The sequence below is a fragment of the Podarcis filfolensis genome, assembly GCF_964270895.1.
Source record: "Podarcis filfolensis genome assembly, chromosome: 12".
Classification (NCBI taxonomy): Eukaryota; Metazoa; Chordata; class Lepidosauria; order Squamata; family Lacertidae; genus Podarcis; species Podarcis filfolensis.
Window position 1 is genome coordinate 58576568 of NC_139614.1, and position 19357 is coordinate 58595924.

The 19357-nt window shown below is 46.4% G+C and overlaps 1 protein-coding gene across 1 annotated transcript; it reads right to left on the reverse strand.

The window, feature by feature from the left end:
- Positions 1-1323: 1323 nt before the first annotated feature.
- Positions 1324-7091, reverse strand: LOC310746243 (lysozyme C, milk isozyme-like). Its single transcript, XM_083580099.1, has 4 exons — positions 6993-7091; positions 6438-6599; positions 2947-3025; positions 1324-1660 (listed from the first exon to the last, which is right to left on the reverse strand). Exons 1-4 carry the CDS (start codon positions 7003-7005, stop codon positions 1594-1596), a joined length of 321 nt encoding a protein of 106 aa, XP_083436225.1. The 5' UTR covers positions 7006-7091; the 3' UTR covers positions 1324-1593.
- Between the last annotated feature and the right edge of the window lie 12266 nt (positions 7092-19357).

Genomic DNA, 19357 nt, shown 5'->3' on the forward strand with positions numbered 1-19357 from the left:
CAACCCCTCCTTTTTGTGATGTGTCAATGATGTAATCATGATGTAGTTGTGATGTAGTTCTAGGGGTGTAGCTTGGGGGATTAGTAACTAATAAAAGTTGGGGTCTTCTTTTGTTCTGGGCTTCCATTTCGTTTCACCTGGTGGCAGGTGGGAGTCCTGTCACGACAGTCTTCAATAAAGACCAAGCCTACTGGCTGCTGTTTTGCTCTGGTATTCCTGGCTGGTGTCCTTGTTTTTTTGTCCAAGGGAGCCCTCGGATTTCTCCATTAGCAAAACAAAGAGATGTGCACCACCCCAACGGAATAAATCCAAAGCATCAGAACAAGGTTCAATTCAGTTGAGCAGTTGGGGAAATAAGGAATGTTTCCAAAAAACGTTTGCAAAGCTGGAACTTCTCCATTTTTAAAGCTCAAGCACAAAGACATGGGGTCAGAAGGGCCCTGGGCTCCTACTTATATTCTGTTTTAGGTTTCACGTCTGATGTGTCATTCTCTGTCCAAGCACAGCAATTCTGTTCGTAGCCAGACTACTATTTTGCTGCAGTACGTGGGCAGACATTTATGACTGCAGTGGGAAATTTATGGCCTCATCCATCATGCCCCTGATCCCCATTGACCAACCCTGCTTAAACCCAGCAGTTCCCCTGCACTTAAGAGGAGAGACGTGTGTTGGTTGATATAGCTATCTTGTGGTGCCACACCTGACGTTTGAGTTTCCCCCTCAGCTGACATCTTCAGGAAGGCAGTTGCACCTGGTGTGGGGAGAAAGGGTTAGGCACAGCCTCTTCCTCAGCACTGCAGACCCAGTCCAAATCAAGGCAGGCCTGGTCATTTGAAGGGATAATAGAATGCCTGGAAAACTTCATAATAGGATGTACCAGAAGTAATAAGCAGGAGAAAGTCAGTCAGGAAATAATGGGAATATTATAGGATGTGTTCCAATTTTAAACTGACTGCAAACTTGAGGCCCATTTTCCAATCCATCTGACATTTGTAAGTCACCCCAGAAATCTGTCACTAGTTATCTGTATAAGGTCATGAGTTTAGACAGAGCTGGGAGCTGAGTGGTGGGAGAGATGGCAAGGAAGCATGAAGGTAGACTGCGGGAGATTACGATGTGTATGTGTGTGGCAGTGCGTTGCTGCTGTCGCAGCAAGATCACATGTGCAAGAAGTGATTTTTCTGGTGTGTGTGTGCCCATACAGCTCCTTGCCGGGGTGCAAGGGACCTAGATACGCCTCTGCACCTCCCTGCAAATTATGATGAGATGATGATGCTTAACCTAATTCTGTTATTTCTATTTACCAATCAAGCAAGAAAAGAGTTTTGTTTATGTTCAGTTTATTGAAGATTTTCAAGCAGAGAAGCTCTCAATCCAGAGCAAGGTGACTGACCACCCCAGACACACTTAAAAATAATAATCACTTTCCCTCATATAGAAAGAGGGCCATTTCCCTCCACCATGGGGTGGGGCACAACATGCAAATGCTAGCCCAGAAAGAAGCAGCTGGATCTTGATTATATGGCAGTAGGTAGATGTTTCATCAAAGGGGATCTCAAGAGAAATGCTGGAATTCATTCAGGACCATGGAACTCAGAGATTGCAATCTTTTGTCCACCCTGAGAGATCTTTTCCTTTGCAATGTTCCCTCCAAGCAACCCTAAAAGTTAGAATAAGAGCAAAAAATGAGGCAAGGGAATCCACATGACTGTTGCTTGGATAACTAACTACAAGTGAGGTGGATCTTCTTTAAAAGCTCCACAACATTTCCAAGTGAGGCATTTGTGTCAGCTGCAGGGTCATTCTCTGCTGATGATCAGTTTTGGTGGTCAACGGGAAGTCTACCTACTAACAGCCCATGATGCCCTTCTAGCAAAATTTTGCTTCCCATCCCATCCCATGGAACTTTACTGCTCAGTCATGGATACAGCTGTTGAGCTGCTCAACTGCCTCATTCCTTGAGTCTGAGCAACTGAATCTGTATCCACCTCCCATGTGCCGGTTCATGACTAGGGGCTTCCAGATTTCACGGTCCTGCCACTGAGGACTTCTTGGATCATTCTTTGTCTAGCTCCTCCCCTTTGACCCTACCGCCTTGGGGGACCCTGCTGGGAGTACAGACTCCCGATTGCCTCGCTCCCAAGGGTCATAGGAACGTGCAAGCCCACACACCACGACAAGGTCATGATCCAGTGAGTGAGAAGCACATTCAGAGGCACATTGTGTCTAACAAAGGAGGTGGAACAGAGTCATTGTGGCTGCTAAGCATTGATAGCCTTCTGTGAAAGACCTCCAAGCAAACTTGGGAAGTGAACCACCTGCCCCAGGACTTGGCTCCAGCCCATGACAGAACTCAGACTGTCTCCTCCTTTCCTGCATTCCAATTTATTTATTACTACATTTATACCCACCTTTTCTCCAAGGAGCTCAAGGTGGCATACATGGTTCTTCCCCTTAGAAAAACACTGGTGTAGGCTGGGTTGTGAGACTGACTGACTCAATGTCAACCTGTGAACTTCCTGGCTGAGTCAGGATTTGATCTCTGGGCTCCCAGGTCCTCTCTTACCACTACTCCACATTGGCTCAGTTGCCAAATCATGTCCTTAAATCCCCACCAAGACAGCTACCAAGTGTTTGCTGCACACAGTGGTGGCTGGCTTTGTGATGCGGGTGGGGCTGCGGTCTTTTCCTGGCTTCCCAGCACCGTGTGATACTGCCAGTTACTCAGAGGAAGTGGAGAAGGGCAGCAGGGTCCCAGAGCACTAAGGGCACTACTGGCTGTACATTTAAGGAAGCATCTTTAGCCCTTGTCAGTGCCTATTGGGGAAGGATCTTTAGCTGCCAGCTGTACAACAGTCAAGTGAAACCATGTTCCTCTACACAGTTATGTGAACTGAAAACTTGGCAGGTATTGAATGTTCCAAGCACTGAGATATTAGAACTTACCAGGCACCCATCCCGTGGGGGTCAAGGACAATCCTCTTGGCACATTTGATATCATCTGTGATGTCATCATTTAAGAATGCTGGCAAAGATTTTTCAGAAAGCAAAGGAGGTTACTGGGGATTCCTAAAATGCAAACCCCATAATACAAACACCCCCAAGGTTGCAGAGGCTGCCTCTGAACTGTGGAATGCCTTTTCTTAGAGGTCCACCCAACTCCAAGCCTGAATTAGAGGGTTAGAGGTCAAATGTCAGAGGTCAAGGACACAGCAGTTCCATTTTTTGGACGTTATTGGTCAGTTAGTTCAGTCTTTCTTTCTGCCTCCCTGCCCCCCATGGCTATGCCCATGGCTGCCTCCTCTTCTGCCCTGCATCAACACCCTCCTTGTCCCTCGAACCCTGGGTAAGGAGCTGTATTGCCCAGTGGTCTGGGGAACACGCAGATGGCCTGGTGGGATGCGAGCCACTCTGAACCAGAGTGGAGAGGCACAATTTTGCACCCCACCCCCAGACCTGCATCCTTGGAGGGGGCAGACCTGACCAATATTATATGGTTTACTTACACATATCTACAACCTGGGCCTGCCATGAAGGGGTTCACAGCGTCAACACCCCAAAGGGGGTCTGCCTTCTCCCAGAGCCATAGCCTTAGATTCAAGCAGACATCAAACATCAAGGTCATGGCCTAGGGCCATGTTTCCCAGCCTGTGGGTCCCGACCTGCAAGTGGGCAGCCAAACCAGCTGTGGGTCGAGTTCTTCAGTGCTCCCCCCCCCCCACCGGTTGGAATACTTTGGTAAGGAGTGCTAGGACCTTTCTTCGCACAGCTGCCTGCCTCCAGATTACTTGAAATAAAATGAAAGGAAGGAAGGCGATGGAGGGTGATCCCTGCATGCTCCGGCTGCTGCTGCTGCCTGCCAGCAAGCAGTGAGTGCCTTGTTTGTCCCATGATCAGTAAGGCTAAATGGAAGGGGTGGGATGGGGAGGAGCAGCAGGGCTGCCCCGGCACATTCAGGATTCTGCTCTCCATCATCCACAAGCAGGTGCCTCCTTTGCCTTGTGCTGGGATGTTTTGTGTTAAAAGGGTTGGAGAAGTGAAGGAGAGGCAGAAGAAGAGGTCTCCTCGGATGGTAAGGGGTCTTGCTGCCCACTAGGTGGCGCTGCTGGCAAATGGTTCTTTAGCCCTATGAAGATGCTTTTTAGAATTGGGATATTAGCGCTCAAGTAATGTGTGTGTGTGTGTGTGTGTGATGGAAGAAGGGAGGGACAGATTTACACGTTGTTTTGTGCAAGTGAGAAAAAGGGGTTACATGTATGTGTGGTCAGAAGGGAAGAGGGCAGTGTTTGAGAGGGGCTGAGGTGTAGCGTGGAGGAGCCAGAGGGGTCATCGCCCCAGCACACATTTTTGAGGGTGTGCAATCAGGTATCCCCACGACAGGCACTGAGACCTGGGAGCTGAGGCACAGCGGGAGGCAACAATCGGGAAACACTGGCCTGTGAGCACTGCAGCTGGAGACCAGCCTTGACCAAAGGTGTCCTGGGCTTTGAAGACACTCGGACTCAGGACACAAGGGAGAAACGTGCTAAGAGGAAGACACGCTTGGCAAATCCACACCGTGATCAACTCCTGCCCAGAAACCAATGTCCCCCCTGTGGAAGGACGTGTGGATCCAGAATTGGCCTCTACTATTCACTGTTAAAACCATGGTAGACAATCTTACTCGGCTAGGAGTGATTGCCACAGAAGAAGAAGAAGCGAAAGAAGAAGAAGAAGAAAAAGAAGATCCCCATGACAGGCACCGAGCCCTGGCAGTCGAGGCACAGCGGCAGGCAGGTGGATGGAGGCAGCAGTCAAAGAGCCTGCTGGGGGCGGGCTCCGTCCACCCTCTGGGGGCTCTGCGTGCCACCCCCTGGCCCCCGCCCCAACCAGGGAGGGGGCGGCAACCCACACTACGCTGCTGGTGAGGGCAGAGGGATGCACGCTTGCACGTGTGGTGCACGAGAGAGAGGAAGAGAAGCGCCTGAGCAGAGAGAGAGAGGCATATCTGAGTGATTGCATATCTGTGCAGTACAAGGTGGAGCAAGAGACACAAAACTTGCCTGTATGTCTGTGGTCTGTATGTGTCAGTACGTTTCCAAGCACAATTCAAAGTGTTGGTGCTGACCTTGAAAGCCCTAAACGGCCTCAGTCCAGTAGACCTGAAGGAGCGTCTCCACCCCCATTGTTCTGCCCGGACACTGAGGTCCAGCTCTGAGGGCCTTCTGGTGGTTCCCTCACTGTGAGAAGCCAAGTTACAGGGAACCAGGCAGAGGGCCTTCTCGGTAGTGGCGCCCTCCCTGTGGAACACCCTCCCACCAGATGCCAAAAAGAATAACAACTACCAGACTTTTAGAAGACATCTGAAGGCAGCCCTGTTTAGGGAAGCTTTTAATGTTTTAATGTATTTTAACTCTTTTGTTGGAAGCTGCCCAGAGTGGCTGAGGAAACCCAGCCAGATGGGCTGGGTATAAATAAATGATGATGATGATGATGATGATGATGATGATGATGATTAGGTGTGTGCTCTGTGTGTATGCAATAGTATTGTCTAGCTACCTTGTATAGATTTTCCTGGTACTAGGAGTACTCCCTGGTGTTATTCAACAACAGCAGTACCAGTGTGTATGTTTGCATGTAAAAACAATATTTAGTGGCACAGTCAGGACAAACAGGGCACAGCTGGCTTACCATGGTAAACATGAAGTGGGGGGGGGGGGAGGAAAGCAGCAATGACTGTACTCTCTACAATTTTTCCTGTGCTCACTCCAATGGCTTTAACTCAAACGAATAAATGGAACCTATACTATGTGAAACATTTTGAATTTCATTATGTAGTTTTAATTTTTATTATTAACTCTGTCATTAAAAGTTCATCACAAATTCAACAAAGATGGGGGCACAGGAAGAGAGAAGTGTGGGAGACACATTTTAAAATTTATTAAGATAATGGTACCAGCATTTATGGAAGTCCTAAGGTCCAAAATTCATTTGACAATAAATCTGTAGTCACCATGTCTTGCAAATTTGGCTTTGTGGGTCACCATACCAAAAACATTGGGGACCACTGACTAAGGACAGTCCTGACAGCTGGACAGAGACACCTGGGGGTGGAGGCAGGGAGGTTGGGGTTTTCTTTCTTTAAAAAGTCTTCATGTAAATTCAGCAGTTTTTTAGTGTGAAATTCTCCTGAATGACAGCTTTGTATGCAATTTTTTTGTAATCTAATGTACTTTTGTATGTAACTTTTGCAAATATATCTATTTGTAGGCATACTGTGCCCAATGCAGTTGGCTTGAGAAGTGCACTGCAAGATTAGAAGTGTGAGTTTTGAAGAATGTGCAGTGTGTTTGTCCGTGTATTATTTCAGAAAGTGCAAATTAGGTAGATTCACCTTCAAATGTGAACTGAATTAAAGAAGAGGGAGCTAGCAATCCCTGCAGTATCAAGTTGCTTACCATTGCAGGAGGTTTTACACATGTTGGCTGTTGGGCGATGTCCACTGTCGCACCACCAGCGGCTGCTTATCTGAAAGATTCCATAGTCACGGCTGCCATCGGAGTCTGGTGGCCCAACGGCACTGGTGTCAAATCTGCTTTCATAAAAAGCAGTACAGACCCCTGGAACAAAGTGGACAAGAAAAAGGCTACAATTTGGGTATACGCTCGGGGTGCACTTTTTTTTGGTCAAATTTGCAGCATTTTGAAACAGAATAATTCAAAAACTTTCTTTCAATGTTCACTACGGAAGCTGCCTGTAACGTTTACCCCCCCCCCGGCCTTAAATAGAAATTTGCACAAACAACAAATGAAAGTTGGGAGATTTTGATGGGCAGCAGGGTGTGTGAACCTTTTCCCGAAAAGAAGTCCCCATTTCAGCTTTGCCCTTAAAACACCAGAAGTTGCAAAGTTGAAGCGAAAGGAAGAGCAAACTCACAGTCAGCCAGGCTGGTGCCATGATAGCCATCCAACCCCTCCTGTTTCATACGCTTAGCCAGTTCACATTTATCAAACCTTTTGGCTTCATTCTCTGCAAGGAGGAGGCAGAAGAGGGTGAGGACCAGAATCTTCATCTCTGCGATTCCCTGGAGAGTGATGCTTTGATTCTCTGGGATCCTCAGTGGCTTTTGTAGACCAACATTTTGGGCGGAGTCCAGATGGAAAAGAGAACTCCCATCCTTTGCGAAGATGCAATTAGTGCTGGTGCCTTCCGACAAGAGTTTGGGTGTAATCTTCGATGTCTCCCTGTCTGTGTAGGTGCAGGTTACAACTATAATAATAATAATAATTTATTATTTTTACCCCACCCATCTGGCTGGGTTTCCCCAGCCACTCTGGGCGGCTTCCAGCTGAATATTAAAAACAATACAGCATCAGACATTAAAAACTTCCCTAAACAGGGCCACCTTCAGTTGTCTTTTAAAAGTAAAATAGTTGTTTATTGCCTTGACATCTGCTGGGAGGGCGTTCCACAGGGCAGGCGCTACTACTGAGAAGGCCCTCTGCCTGGTTCCCTGGAACCTCACTTCTCGCAGGCCAGATCTCAGTGTCTGGATCTCAGTGTCTGGGCAGAATGATGGGGGAGGAGACGCTCCTTCAGGTATACTGGACTGAGGCCGTTTAGGGCTTTAAAGGTCAGCACCAACACTTTGAATTGTGCTCAGAAACGTACTGGGAGCCAATGAAGATCTTTCAGGACCGGTGTTATATGGTCTCGGCGGCCACTCCCAGTCACCAGCCTAGCCGCCGTAATATGGATTACCGTATTTTTCACTCTATAAGATGCATCAGACCACAAGACGCACCTAGTTTTTGGAGGAGGAAAACAAGAAAAAAAAATCTGAATCTCAGAAGCCAGAACAGCAAGAGGGATCGCTGCGCAGTGAAAGCAGCAATCCCTCTTGCTGTTCTGGCTTCTGGGATAGCTGCGCAGCCTGCATTCACTCCATAAGATGCACACACATTTCCCCTTACTTTTTAGGAGGGAAAAAGTGAGTCTTATAGAGCAGAAAATACGGTGATTGCAATTTCTGAGCCACCTTCAAAGGTAGCCCCACGTAGAGTGCATTGCAGTAGTCCAAATGGGAGATAACCAGAGCATGCACCACTCTGGCGAGGCAGTCTGCAGGCAGGTAGGATCTCAGCCTGCATACCAGATGGAGCTGGTATAACAGTGCCCCCAGCTCCCAGCTCCTCAAGATGGTCCAGAAGGATGCTATGGTCAATGGTATCAAACGCCGCTGAGAGATCCAGCAGAACTAGGAAACAGCTCTCACCTTTGTCCCTAGCCCACCGGAGATCATCAACCAGTGCGACCAAGGCAGTTTCAGTCCCGTGGTGAGGCCTGAATCCCAACTGGAAGGGATCCAAATGGTCCGCATCCTCCAGGCGTGCTTGGAGTTGTTCAGCAACCACCTGCTCAGTCACCTTGCCCAAGAATGGAAGATTTGAGACTGGGTGATAGTTGGCCATATTAGCCAGGTCTAAAGATTTTTTTTTTAAAAAGTGGTTTAATGACCGCCTCTTTCAGTGGGCCTGGGAAGGCTCCCTCACAGAGAGAAGCATTCACCACCCCACAGAGCCCATCGCCCAGCCCTTCCCGGCTTGCTTTTATTAGCCAGGATGGACAAGGATCAAGAAGACAACAAAGGTGGCATTTTTTCATTTCCGCCAAACTAAGCAGTTGGTCCCTTACGTCTCTTGCCCCGACCTCGCCACTGTGATCCAAGCGACGGTCACCTCCAGACTGGATTATTGTAACTCATTCTACGTGGGGCTGTCCTTGAGACTGACCCAGAAACTCCAGCGGGTGCAGAATGTCACAGTGAGACTCCTTACGGGGTCCTCGCTGCGAGATCACATTCACCCAGTGCTATACCAGTTGCACTGGCTCCTGGTGGAGTCCAGGATCAGGTTTAAGGTGCTGGTTTTAATTAAAGCCCTTCACGGCCTAGGACCCTCGTACCTACAAGACTGCCTCTCCTGTTCTGCCCCATGGAGGACCTTAAGGTCTGCAGATAATAACACCCTGAAGATTCTGGGCCCCAGGGAGATCAGACTGGCCTCGACCAGAGCCAGGGCCTTTTTGGTGGAACGCTCTTCCCCAAGAGACCAGGGCCCTGCGAGATTTGACATCTTTCCGCAAGGCCTGCAAGACACAGTTGTTCCGCCAGGCCTTTGGTCAGGGTTCAGTCTGACTCATTTTCTCTTTGTATAAGAACAAGCGCGAAGGAGGTTCCCAGCCCACTCATAGGTCCTTATAATATCAGTGGAAACAGTTGGTCTTGGCAAATATTAGCCGCTTCCAATTTTAACCTGAAGATTGCCACTTGTCCAGTTTTAGTTTTAGTTTTAATTGTTTGAATTAATTGTGGGATGTATCTTAATTTTGACTGATTAATTGTATTATGCATATGGTCTTATTTATATGATGTTAGCAGCTCTGAGCTCGGCTTTGGCTGGGGAGGGTGGGATACAAATAAAATTTATTATTATAACGCTAGGGGAGGGGAATAAGTATTGACAGGAACGCCACCCCCTGCAAAAAAACAGACACATGGTGCAATTTTGGTTTGATATATGATAACAGTGTGCAACTTAGGAAATATCTCAACATTCACTTATCATTTTCAATTGAAGAGATCAAAACAGGCCGCACCTCTTGGCATGCCTTGCATGTTCGTACCCATTGTTCTATGTTCTGGTCCATTCCAGGCCACCACACATAACATCGGGCTAGCGACTTCATCCTGACCATTCCCGGGTGTCCCATGTGAAGCGTCTCAAGAACCCTGTTTCTCAGTGGTGCTGGGATGATCACCCTATCTCCCCACAGGAGACAACCCTTATGCATGGACAACTCGTGCTGCCTTGTCGCATAAGGCCTGAATTTGTCTTCATGCGGACCACCTGGCCACCCCCTCCCCACCCAAGTGAGCACACGGGAGAGAACAGCATCTTTCCTCGTTTTCTCAGCTATATCAGTAGCCGTTACAGGAGCCCCCGGAAGTGTTTTCAGCATCATTATGTGCTCCGCTGGAGCAGGATCCTCATTGCTCCCGCCAGGAAGAGGCAATCGACTCAGCGCATCAGCGTGGCACAACTGTTTCCCCGGCACATGGGTCAAGGTCTGGAACCCGTTCAGGAATATAGACCAACGCAACATTCTGGGGGAGAGAATTTGTGGCGTTTGTTTGTTCGGGTTGAACAACCCTAACAGTGGTTTGTGGTCCGTTTCAATGGAGAAATGGTGACCATACACATAATCATGGAACTTTTTGATTCCTGCCACAATTGCAAGCGCCTCTTTGTCAATTCGAGCATAGTTGCGCTCCGTGGGCGACAACGTACGGGAATAGAAAGAGATGGGCTTTTCCGACCCATCCGGTTCCCTATGACTCAGCACCGCCCCCAGGCCGTATTGAGAGGCATCACATGCCAGGACCAGCGGCTTCGACTCATCATAATGAGCAAGGACGCTCCTGCTACTCAGCATTCCTCGCAAGGAGTCAAAAGCCTTCTGCTGCCCCTGCCCCCATCGCCACACATTCTTTTTCTGCAACAGTCTATGTAATGGTTCAGCTACCGAAGCTTTCTGGGGTAAGAACGAATGATAAAAGTTAATAAGTCCCAGGAATGACTGCAACTCCGTCTTGTTCTGTGGTCGTGGTGCCTCGATGATGGCCTTAATCTTAGCATCTGTGGGGTGGATGCCTGATGCATCAATTTTAAACCCCAAGAAATCCACAGTTGGCACCCCAAAACTGCATTTTTCCTTTTTCAGTTGCAACTCCACCTCTTTGAACTTGAGCAACACTGCACGGACACGCGCACCCAGTTCCTGTGGGTCTTTTCCAGCAATCAAAACGTCATCAAAAAATGGCAAGACCCCTGGCAGACCTCTTAACAGGCGTTCCATGAGCCCTTGAAAAATCCCTGGGGCCACACAAACTCCAAATTGTAATCTGTTAACTCTGAACACCCCTTTATGTGTGACAATAGTCTGTGCTTCCGCTGATTGTGGGGTTACTGGCAGCTGTTGGTAAGCTTGTGCCAGGTCAATTTTGGCGAACACCTTGCCCCCAGCCAGTTTAGCCAACAGATGTGATACGACTGGAATGGGGTATGAGTTTCCCCTGAGTGCCTTATTGATAGTACATTTGTAATCTGCACAGATCCTGACTTCCCCATTTGCTTTAAGGGGTGTGACGATTGGAGTCTCCCACTTAGCAGAGTCCACGGGTGAAAGAACTCCCTGCTTGACCAATCTATCCAGCTCTGCTTCGATCTTGGGTTGCAGTGCAAATGGCACTCGCCTTGGTTTGAGTCGGATTGGGGCCACCCCAGGGTCCAATTCGAAGTCAACTGGGGGCCCTTTATAACAACCCAGTTTTCCATTAAAGAGACCAGCAAATTCTTTGCATAATGCCTCGCTCATCTCAGGGCAGGTTTGGATTGAATTAAGCCCTGATATACTCAGTCCCAGGGCGGGGAACCAGTCAGTGCCCAGGAGACTGGGGCGACTGCCCTTCGCAATCACCAGTTTGAGTACCGCCTGTTTGTCCCGGAACTGTACTCTCACGGCACACATTCCCATGACATGGATGCGGCCCGCTGAGTATGACTGCAAAGTTGCCGGGAAGGGCTCCAGAGGGGGCAACTTACCCCTGGGGAAGAATGTCCTCGCGGTCTGGTCCGACACGATAGTGAATCCAGATCCGGAGTCCACCTCCATGTCGCACAGCTGACCCTCAATCTTCACCTTGACGTGTGCCTTGCCTTGCGCTGGAAACTGCACGACCCTCCCGTTGATCTCCGTTACATAGTGGCAGTCCTTTAGAACATGGTTTGCCGTGGACGGTCTGCGATGCTCCAGTCTAGTTGCTCCTGTCGCTCCCAACGCCGCCGATCTACAAACCCTGGCGATGTGACCTGTCTTCCCGCACGTCCGGCACATAGCATCCCGGAAACGACAACTCTTCCGCTCATGGTTTCCGCCACAACCAGGGCACCTGCCTCGGTGATCTTTGTGCACTGTGCAGGCCTGACGCACTGACTCGACCCCACGGACTGGGCTTTGCCTCGGAGTAGCCTCTAGCTCGTCCATGGCACGCGCAACTTCTATCTGTGGCTTAGGGGCCTTGCGACTGGCATCAAGCTCCTCTCTTTCATAATTCTCCGTGGCGGTGGCCTCCTTCAAGGCTGAAGCAAGGGTAACCTCTTCTTTAGCCACGATGCGTCTTCTGGCTTTCTTGCTGCTCAGACCACCGATAAACCGATCCAGGAGAGTCTCTTCCAGATCTTGGAAGTCGCAGTGCTGAGCGAGCTTCCGCAGTTCAGCTAGGAATGCAGATACAGACTCCCCAGCACGCTGCTGCCTCTTATGAAACTCCAACCGCGGGCCATCTTGGTCTCAGTAGGCGCCAAATGGCTTGTCAGGCAGGCAAGAATATCTTTGAGAGGTGTCTCACCTAGCTTCGCTGGAGCAAGCAATGCCTTGGCCAGCTTGAAGATCTCAGGCCCACAGTAGCTCAGGAATGTGGCCCTTCTTTTGCTGGCATCAGTGATCCCTTGAGCCACTGCGAAGAACTCAAAGCGTTCGACGTAGTCTTCCCACGTGTGGGGCTCTGATGGCTGGAAGGGCTCCAATACCCTTGGACTCTCCATTGTCCTGTGGGCAGGGTCGTCTTCTCAGCCGGCCAGTGAGTCTTGTTCTTAGCTACAATCTGGACTCTGAGGCAGGGCTGCGTTTAACCACTCTTCAGCATTCCGGATCCCACCTTCGTCGCCAGTTGTTGTGACGTGGGGTTTGTGATTTCAGCTCTCTTGACATAATATGCTGGAGACAGTTCTGTAGTAACACTTCTTTATTAAAGCAAACAAGACTGAGAACTGAGGAGGGGAGAGCTACATTTATAGGGACAGGGAGCTAGCTAGAAATGATACATTTTGGAGGGAACAATATCAGGCAATCACAGTCCTGCCTTTTGGAGGAAACCAATAAGACAGAGGATCCAAATACAGCAGCTTAAATGAACCAATAGTAGCTGTACCCTCTGGAACCAAAAGGCAGTTACTTTACCCTAATGCAAATACAGACAATAATAATACAGATATAAAATCCTTTGACTCAATACACAACACAAGACACCCTAAATTCTGGATCCAGCTAGTGTTAGAATTTAATTAAGGCTTGTGTTTTAAAACTGAATGCTAGACCCATGTGTGAATTTGAGCTGTGTACTAGATGCTTCTAACCCACTGGAATCAACATGTGTCAAAAGCTAATTAAGCCCAGCTGGTGCTTCCTGTGATGTGTCAAAAGCTAATTAAGCCTGGGGGTAATGGGGGATTATTCAGAAGGGTGGTGGAAATGGGTGAACCCTCCCCACCCTCTCCCTACATATAAGGGTCTGGTGACTTCTGTTTCAGTGTATCTGAAGAAGTGTGCATGCACACAAAAGCTCATACCAAGAACAAACTTAGTTGGTTTCTAAGGTGCTACTGGAAGGAATGTTTTATTATGTTTTTCTATATTTTGGAAGCTGCCCAAAGTGGCAATCCAGTCAGTTGGGAGCGGTATAAATAGTAAACTTCTTCTTCTTGAATAGGACATCCCTATTGTCATCAGAGAAATTCTGAAGGGTGTGTAACATTTCCGCGAAGAAAGCTGAAGGCATTTCCAAAGAGAAACCATTCCTTGTAATATGCAAAATCCCCGCCCACATCCAGTTTCATCCGCTTGTGCAGTCTCTTTTGCATTGTTTCAAAACCTGCAAAACTTGAATGAAGAGTCTATTTCCCGTTCGTATTTATATTGCATGTGTTCGTTCCTAAGTCCTTTCTGCCCTGTTGCCTCATTTGACTTAAAAAAATCCCCCAAGTATTCATATTTAAATATATTTCTGAACACTTTTTTAAATAAAATTTTATTAGGAATTGCAACATGACATTTTATCAATAAAACATATCAACCTTAATTCCCCCCCTTATTTTCCCCCTCCCCCCTCTCCAGAGAAGAACCCATCCTCCCTGCCCCCCCCCCCAGACTTCCCTCAGCTCCTCTCTCTGGTTTTTCCATACTTAGAATTCTCTGCATATTGTAAAATTGTAAAGATTTCAGCCGCCTTCCTGCCATGATGGCTTGGCCTCCGCAGGGCAGCCTCTCTCCTCGCCATGTTGGCCCCGCGGAGGAGGCCTCTCCATTGGGAGAGGCCAGGCATGCGGCCTCAGAAGAGGAAGCCCTTGCAGAGAAGAACCAGACGTGGCTGTTCTCTGCTGAGGGTCTCCTGCCTTTCTTCCAAGGCTTCCTGGGGGCTGCAATGGCCAGAGGAAGAGACAGCCCCCCCCCCAGCCTGAATCCCCTGCAGGGCCCTGGGCAGCAACCAGAGCCTGCCTTGGAGGAGCCTTGGGGTGCAGAAGGGGGAACCCCAAACGGAGCTTAGGCTCCTGGCAAGTGGGGAAAGGAACATTATAAGGCACTTTCCAGACGAGTCTAGGAATCGCTCCCCAGGGACCGACCCGCCCTGGCTTCCTCCTCGGAGGTCCCTTCAGGAGAAGGGGTCCCAGGTCTCCATGGGGGATTGATAAGGATCCTTTGAAAAAGATGGGCTCTGCTTTGGAATACACCCCCCAACCATCTGTAAACTGAACTTCATGGTAAGAAAAAAAAACCTGTTTTTAAATGTATTGCAGATTCATTTTTTGAATGTTTTAAAGAGTTGTTTCTACCAGTAATTTTAAATCACTTTCAGATTTATTTATTTTTAAACCCAGTCATGTATATGTAGGAAAAATTCAAAAAAAGGTTGCTAGCCTGGAGGTTACCCACAAGGAAACCCAAAAGAAAAGGAGGAAGTCTCCAAGTGGAAAGATAGGCTTTTATTGAAATGCAAAGGTCACGCTGAGGTAGAAAGATAAATCTGAGAGCTCAGTGGGATGGTTTCTCTTTCTTTCACGTCTGCTAAGTTTCCTGAAGTTTTTTTCAGTAACAAAGCTGAAAAACCTTTAGTCGAAAGTTCTTCTTTTACCAATTAACTTTGCCTCTGTGTGATTTATTGGGAACCAGATGCATCTACTCCAAAGAATCTTCTGCAGCTCTGCTCTCCATCCAGACATGGAGCGCCTTCACACTGAAGACCCAGAAAGAGAGACGGAGGGGAATGTGTGGGTCATAAGCCGGGAGTCGTTGGAAAGGAGTCGCTGGGAAAGGCAGAAGGTTGTGTTGAGCAGCCGAGGGAAGAACAGGAGGAGAAAGAAAGAGCTCCATGGAAGATGAGGTTGGGATGAGCTGGTGCGGGAATGAGCGGCAGAGAAAAATGGACAGCCAGCAAAAAAGGATGTAATGCAGCTCCTGAAACTGTTAACACAAGTTATGATCTCGTTTGATGAAAGGGAAACTGGACCTAGAAGCTGGAGAAATACTAATTTGGATTATGAGACTATCATTATAAGAGTCATATTGCACTTTCTGTGTTGTTAAGATTTGAAGGTTTGGCTAGGGAGGGAAATGTAGGAAAAGGGTTATCTTGCTGAAGGGGAGGGGAAAGGCAGGATACCAAGTACAGCTGGGTTTATTCTGGAGTGCATATTCTGAATAATTGTTGCAACAGATGATTTTCAGACAGGGAGATGGGAGTTTCCTTTTCATATTCTTTTGTAATTTTTATATTAAGATTCTTTTATTTTGAATTAAGGACACACATAGGAAGAGGAGAGTTGGCGGTGAGAGGGACCTACAAGGAACACAGGGAAGGAAGGATCTCTCAGGATGGGAGATGGGGAGAAGAGGGGGACCCCCAGGGGAGAGCTGGGGAGCCTGCCTTGCTATGTGATGATGAATCATAGGATACAAATATGATAAAGGGTTGTAATCCGTCAGTGGGCGTTTCTTTCTTTTTTTTATAAGATATTTATTGAAGTTTCCAAAAAAATTATATAAAAGAAAAAATAATACAAACAAAACACAAACAACAAGTATAATTTCAAACCCTTATTTTCTTGTAACTTACTTCCCTGACCTCCTCATACCTCCCCTTGCTGTATTCCAATTTCTAATTATTTAGTTCAGCAAATCCCTCCCATAATTTCTATTTGAATCTTTAACCTTTCTTTTCTTATTTACTTAATCATTACAGCTAGGAACCGCTTAATTTCTAAACCAACATCGTTCTAACATTCGTTAATTTTACAATGTTTCCTAAGATAGTCCTTAAATTTCTTCCATTCTTCTTCCGCCGTCTCTCTTCCCTGGTCTCGGATTCTGCCGGTCATTTCCGCCAGTCCCATATAGTCTATCACTTTCATCTGCCATTCTTCCACGGTGGGTAGATCTTGTGTCTTCCAATACTTTGCAATGAGTATTCTTGCTGCTGTTGTAGCGTACATAAAAAAAGTTCTGTCCTTCTTTGACACCAATTGGCAGACCATACCCAAGAGAAAGGCCTCTGGTTTCTTCAAAAAGGTATATTTTAGTATCTTTTTCATTTCATTCTATATCATTTCCCAGAAAGCCTTAATCCTCGGGCACGTCCACCAAAGGTGAAAGAATGTACCTTCAGTCTCTTTACATTTCCAGCATTTATTATCAGACAAGTGGTAAATTTTTGCAAGCTTGACTGGGGTCATGTACCACCTATAAATCATTTTCATAATATTTTCTTTTAAGGCATTACATGCCGTAAATTTCATACCGGTGGTCCACAACCGTTCCCAGTCAGCAAACATAATGTTATGACCAATATCTTGTGCCCACTTGATCATGGCAGATTTAACCGTTTCATCCTGCGTATTCCATTTCAACAGCAAGTTATACATTTTTGACAAATTCTTAGTTTTGGATTCTAACAATTCTGTCTCCAATTTTGATTTTTCCACCTGGAAGCCAATTTTCCTGTCCAACTTATAAGTCTCCATTATTTGATAATAATGAAGCCAGTCTCGTACTTTATCTTTTAATTTCTCAAAACTCTGCAATTTCAGTTTATCCCCTTCTTGTTCCAGGATTTCCCAATATTTCGGCCATTTGGACTCCATATTGAGTTTTTTCACAGCCTTTGCCTCCATTGGCGACAACCACCTTGGAGTTTTATTTTCCAACAATTCCTTATATTTAATCCAGACATTATACAATGCTTTCCTGACAATATGATTTTTAAAAGCTTTATGAGCTTTAACCTTGTACCACAAAGTATTGTTAAAACCTTCCAAATCCAAAATGTCTGTATTTTCCAGAAGCAGCCAGTCTTTCAACCAGCAAAAAGCTGCTGATTCATAATATAGTTTAAGGTCTGGCAGGGCAAATCCACCCCTTTCCTTTGCATCAGTTAATATCTTAAATTTTATTCTGGGTTTTTTGCCCTGCCAGACAAATTTAGAAATATCCTTCTGCCACTTCTTGAAACGGTCCATCTTGTCCACAACTTGCAGTGTTTGAAACAAAAATAGCATTCTAGGCAATACATTCATCTTTATAGCTGCGATTCGACCCAACAAGGAAAGCTTCAAATTTGACCAAATTTCTAAATCTTTTTTCACTTCTGTCCAGCATTTCTCATAGTTATCTTTAAACAAATTCACATTTTTAGCTGTCATGTTAATCCCCAAATATTTCACTTTCTTAACCACAGTTAAACCTGTCTCATTCTGAAACCTCTCCCTTTCAATAGGTGTTAAATTTTTCTCTAATACCTTGGTTTTTAATTTGTTCAATTTGAATCCTGCTACTTGACCAAACTCTTGTATGAGTTCTAAAACCCTTTTAGTACTAGATTCTGGCTCTTGTAAAGTAAGTACCAGATCGTCTGCAAATGTTCTCAATTTGTACTGTTTGGCTCCTACCTGTACCCCTTTAACCAGCCGGTCCCTTCTAATCCTGTTCAGCAAAACCTCCAGGACTGATATAAAAAGTAATGGGGAAATTGGGCACCCCTGACGTGTCCCTTTTTCTATCTTAAATTCTTCCGTAACCACATTATTTACAATTAGCTTTGCTTTTTGCTCTGAATATATTGCACCTATACCGTTTTCAAATCGCTGACCTACCCCCATCCCCTGGAGATTCTTCTTCATAAAGCTCCAAGAAATATTGTCAAAGGCTTTCTCCGCATCCACAAATATCAAAACTGCTTTAGTGTTTATATTCACTTCTAACTTTTCCAGAATGTCAATTATATTCCTTACATTATCTGATAAATGTCTTCTCGGGAGAAAGCCCGCTTGGTCTCTATGGATCTCCTCCATCAAAACTTTTTTCAATCTCTTAGCCAAAATGTCAGCAAAAATTTTGTAATCCACATTTAGTAACGAAATAGGGCGGTAGTTCTTAAGTTGAGTCTTTTCAGCCTCTGTCTTCGGTATAAGTGTAATGTACACCTCTTTCCACGATTCTGGTGCCCTTTTCCTCTCCAAAATTTCATTGCAGACTTCCTTCAGAGGTTGTAATAGCCACTCCTTCAGCATTTTGTAATATCTGGAAGTGAGCCCATCCGGTCCTGGGGACTTGCCCAATTGCATATTTTGAATGGCACCTTCTATTTCCAGCTCAGTTATTTTCTGATTCAACACTGTTTTACTTTCATTAGGAATTTTTTGTAATCCATGTGTCTTAAGAAATTGGTCTATGTCCATTTCTTTCTGCGGCCCTTGTGAATATAATTGTTTGAAATATCTCTGGAAGCAATTCCTAATTTCATTTGGATTATAAATGTTCTTTCCTTCCACTTCTAGATTTGTAACCGTATTTAGTTTTTGTCTTTTCCTCATTTGCCAAGCCAATAGTTTACCACATTTGTCTGCTGATTCAAATGTCTTTTGTCTCATTTGTTTAATTTTACATTCTATTTCTTGATTCATCAGTTCCATATATTGTGTTTGGTATAATTTAATTTCTCTCAAAATCTCTTGGGACTTTGGTTTTGATCTTAGTTTCCTTTCCCCTTCTTTTATGTTCTCCAAGATCTTATCTTTTTTCTCATTTTGGCTTCTCTTTTTTATTGCATTTTGTTGTATCAGAAATCCTCGCATAACGGCTTTACTTGCGTCCCAGATTACTCTTTTTTCAACATTGGTGTTCATCGTCAGTGGGCGTTTCTTAAACTTCTTCCAACATAGAAGTTCTTTCACACCCAGTCTCCTCCTACTCTCCCTGCACGGAAGCCTTTTTGCGCAAGGAAGGCGTAGGCAGCGGAGGACCCTTCCTCCCCCTGCTGGTTCCCGGCAAGGAGTCATGTGACTCCCTCTCAGATTCCCCCATCTGCCCCCCTTCTCCACTGGAGCTGAGCTGATTCCCTTCCCCAGAAGATGGGCTGCCTCTCCCAATCCCGGGACGCTCTCTGGGATCCCTCTGGAGCTCTCTCTCTCCCTCTGGCACTGATGGCAGT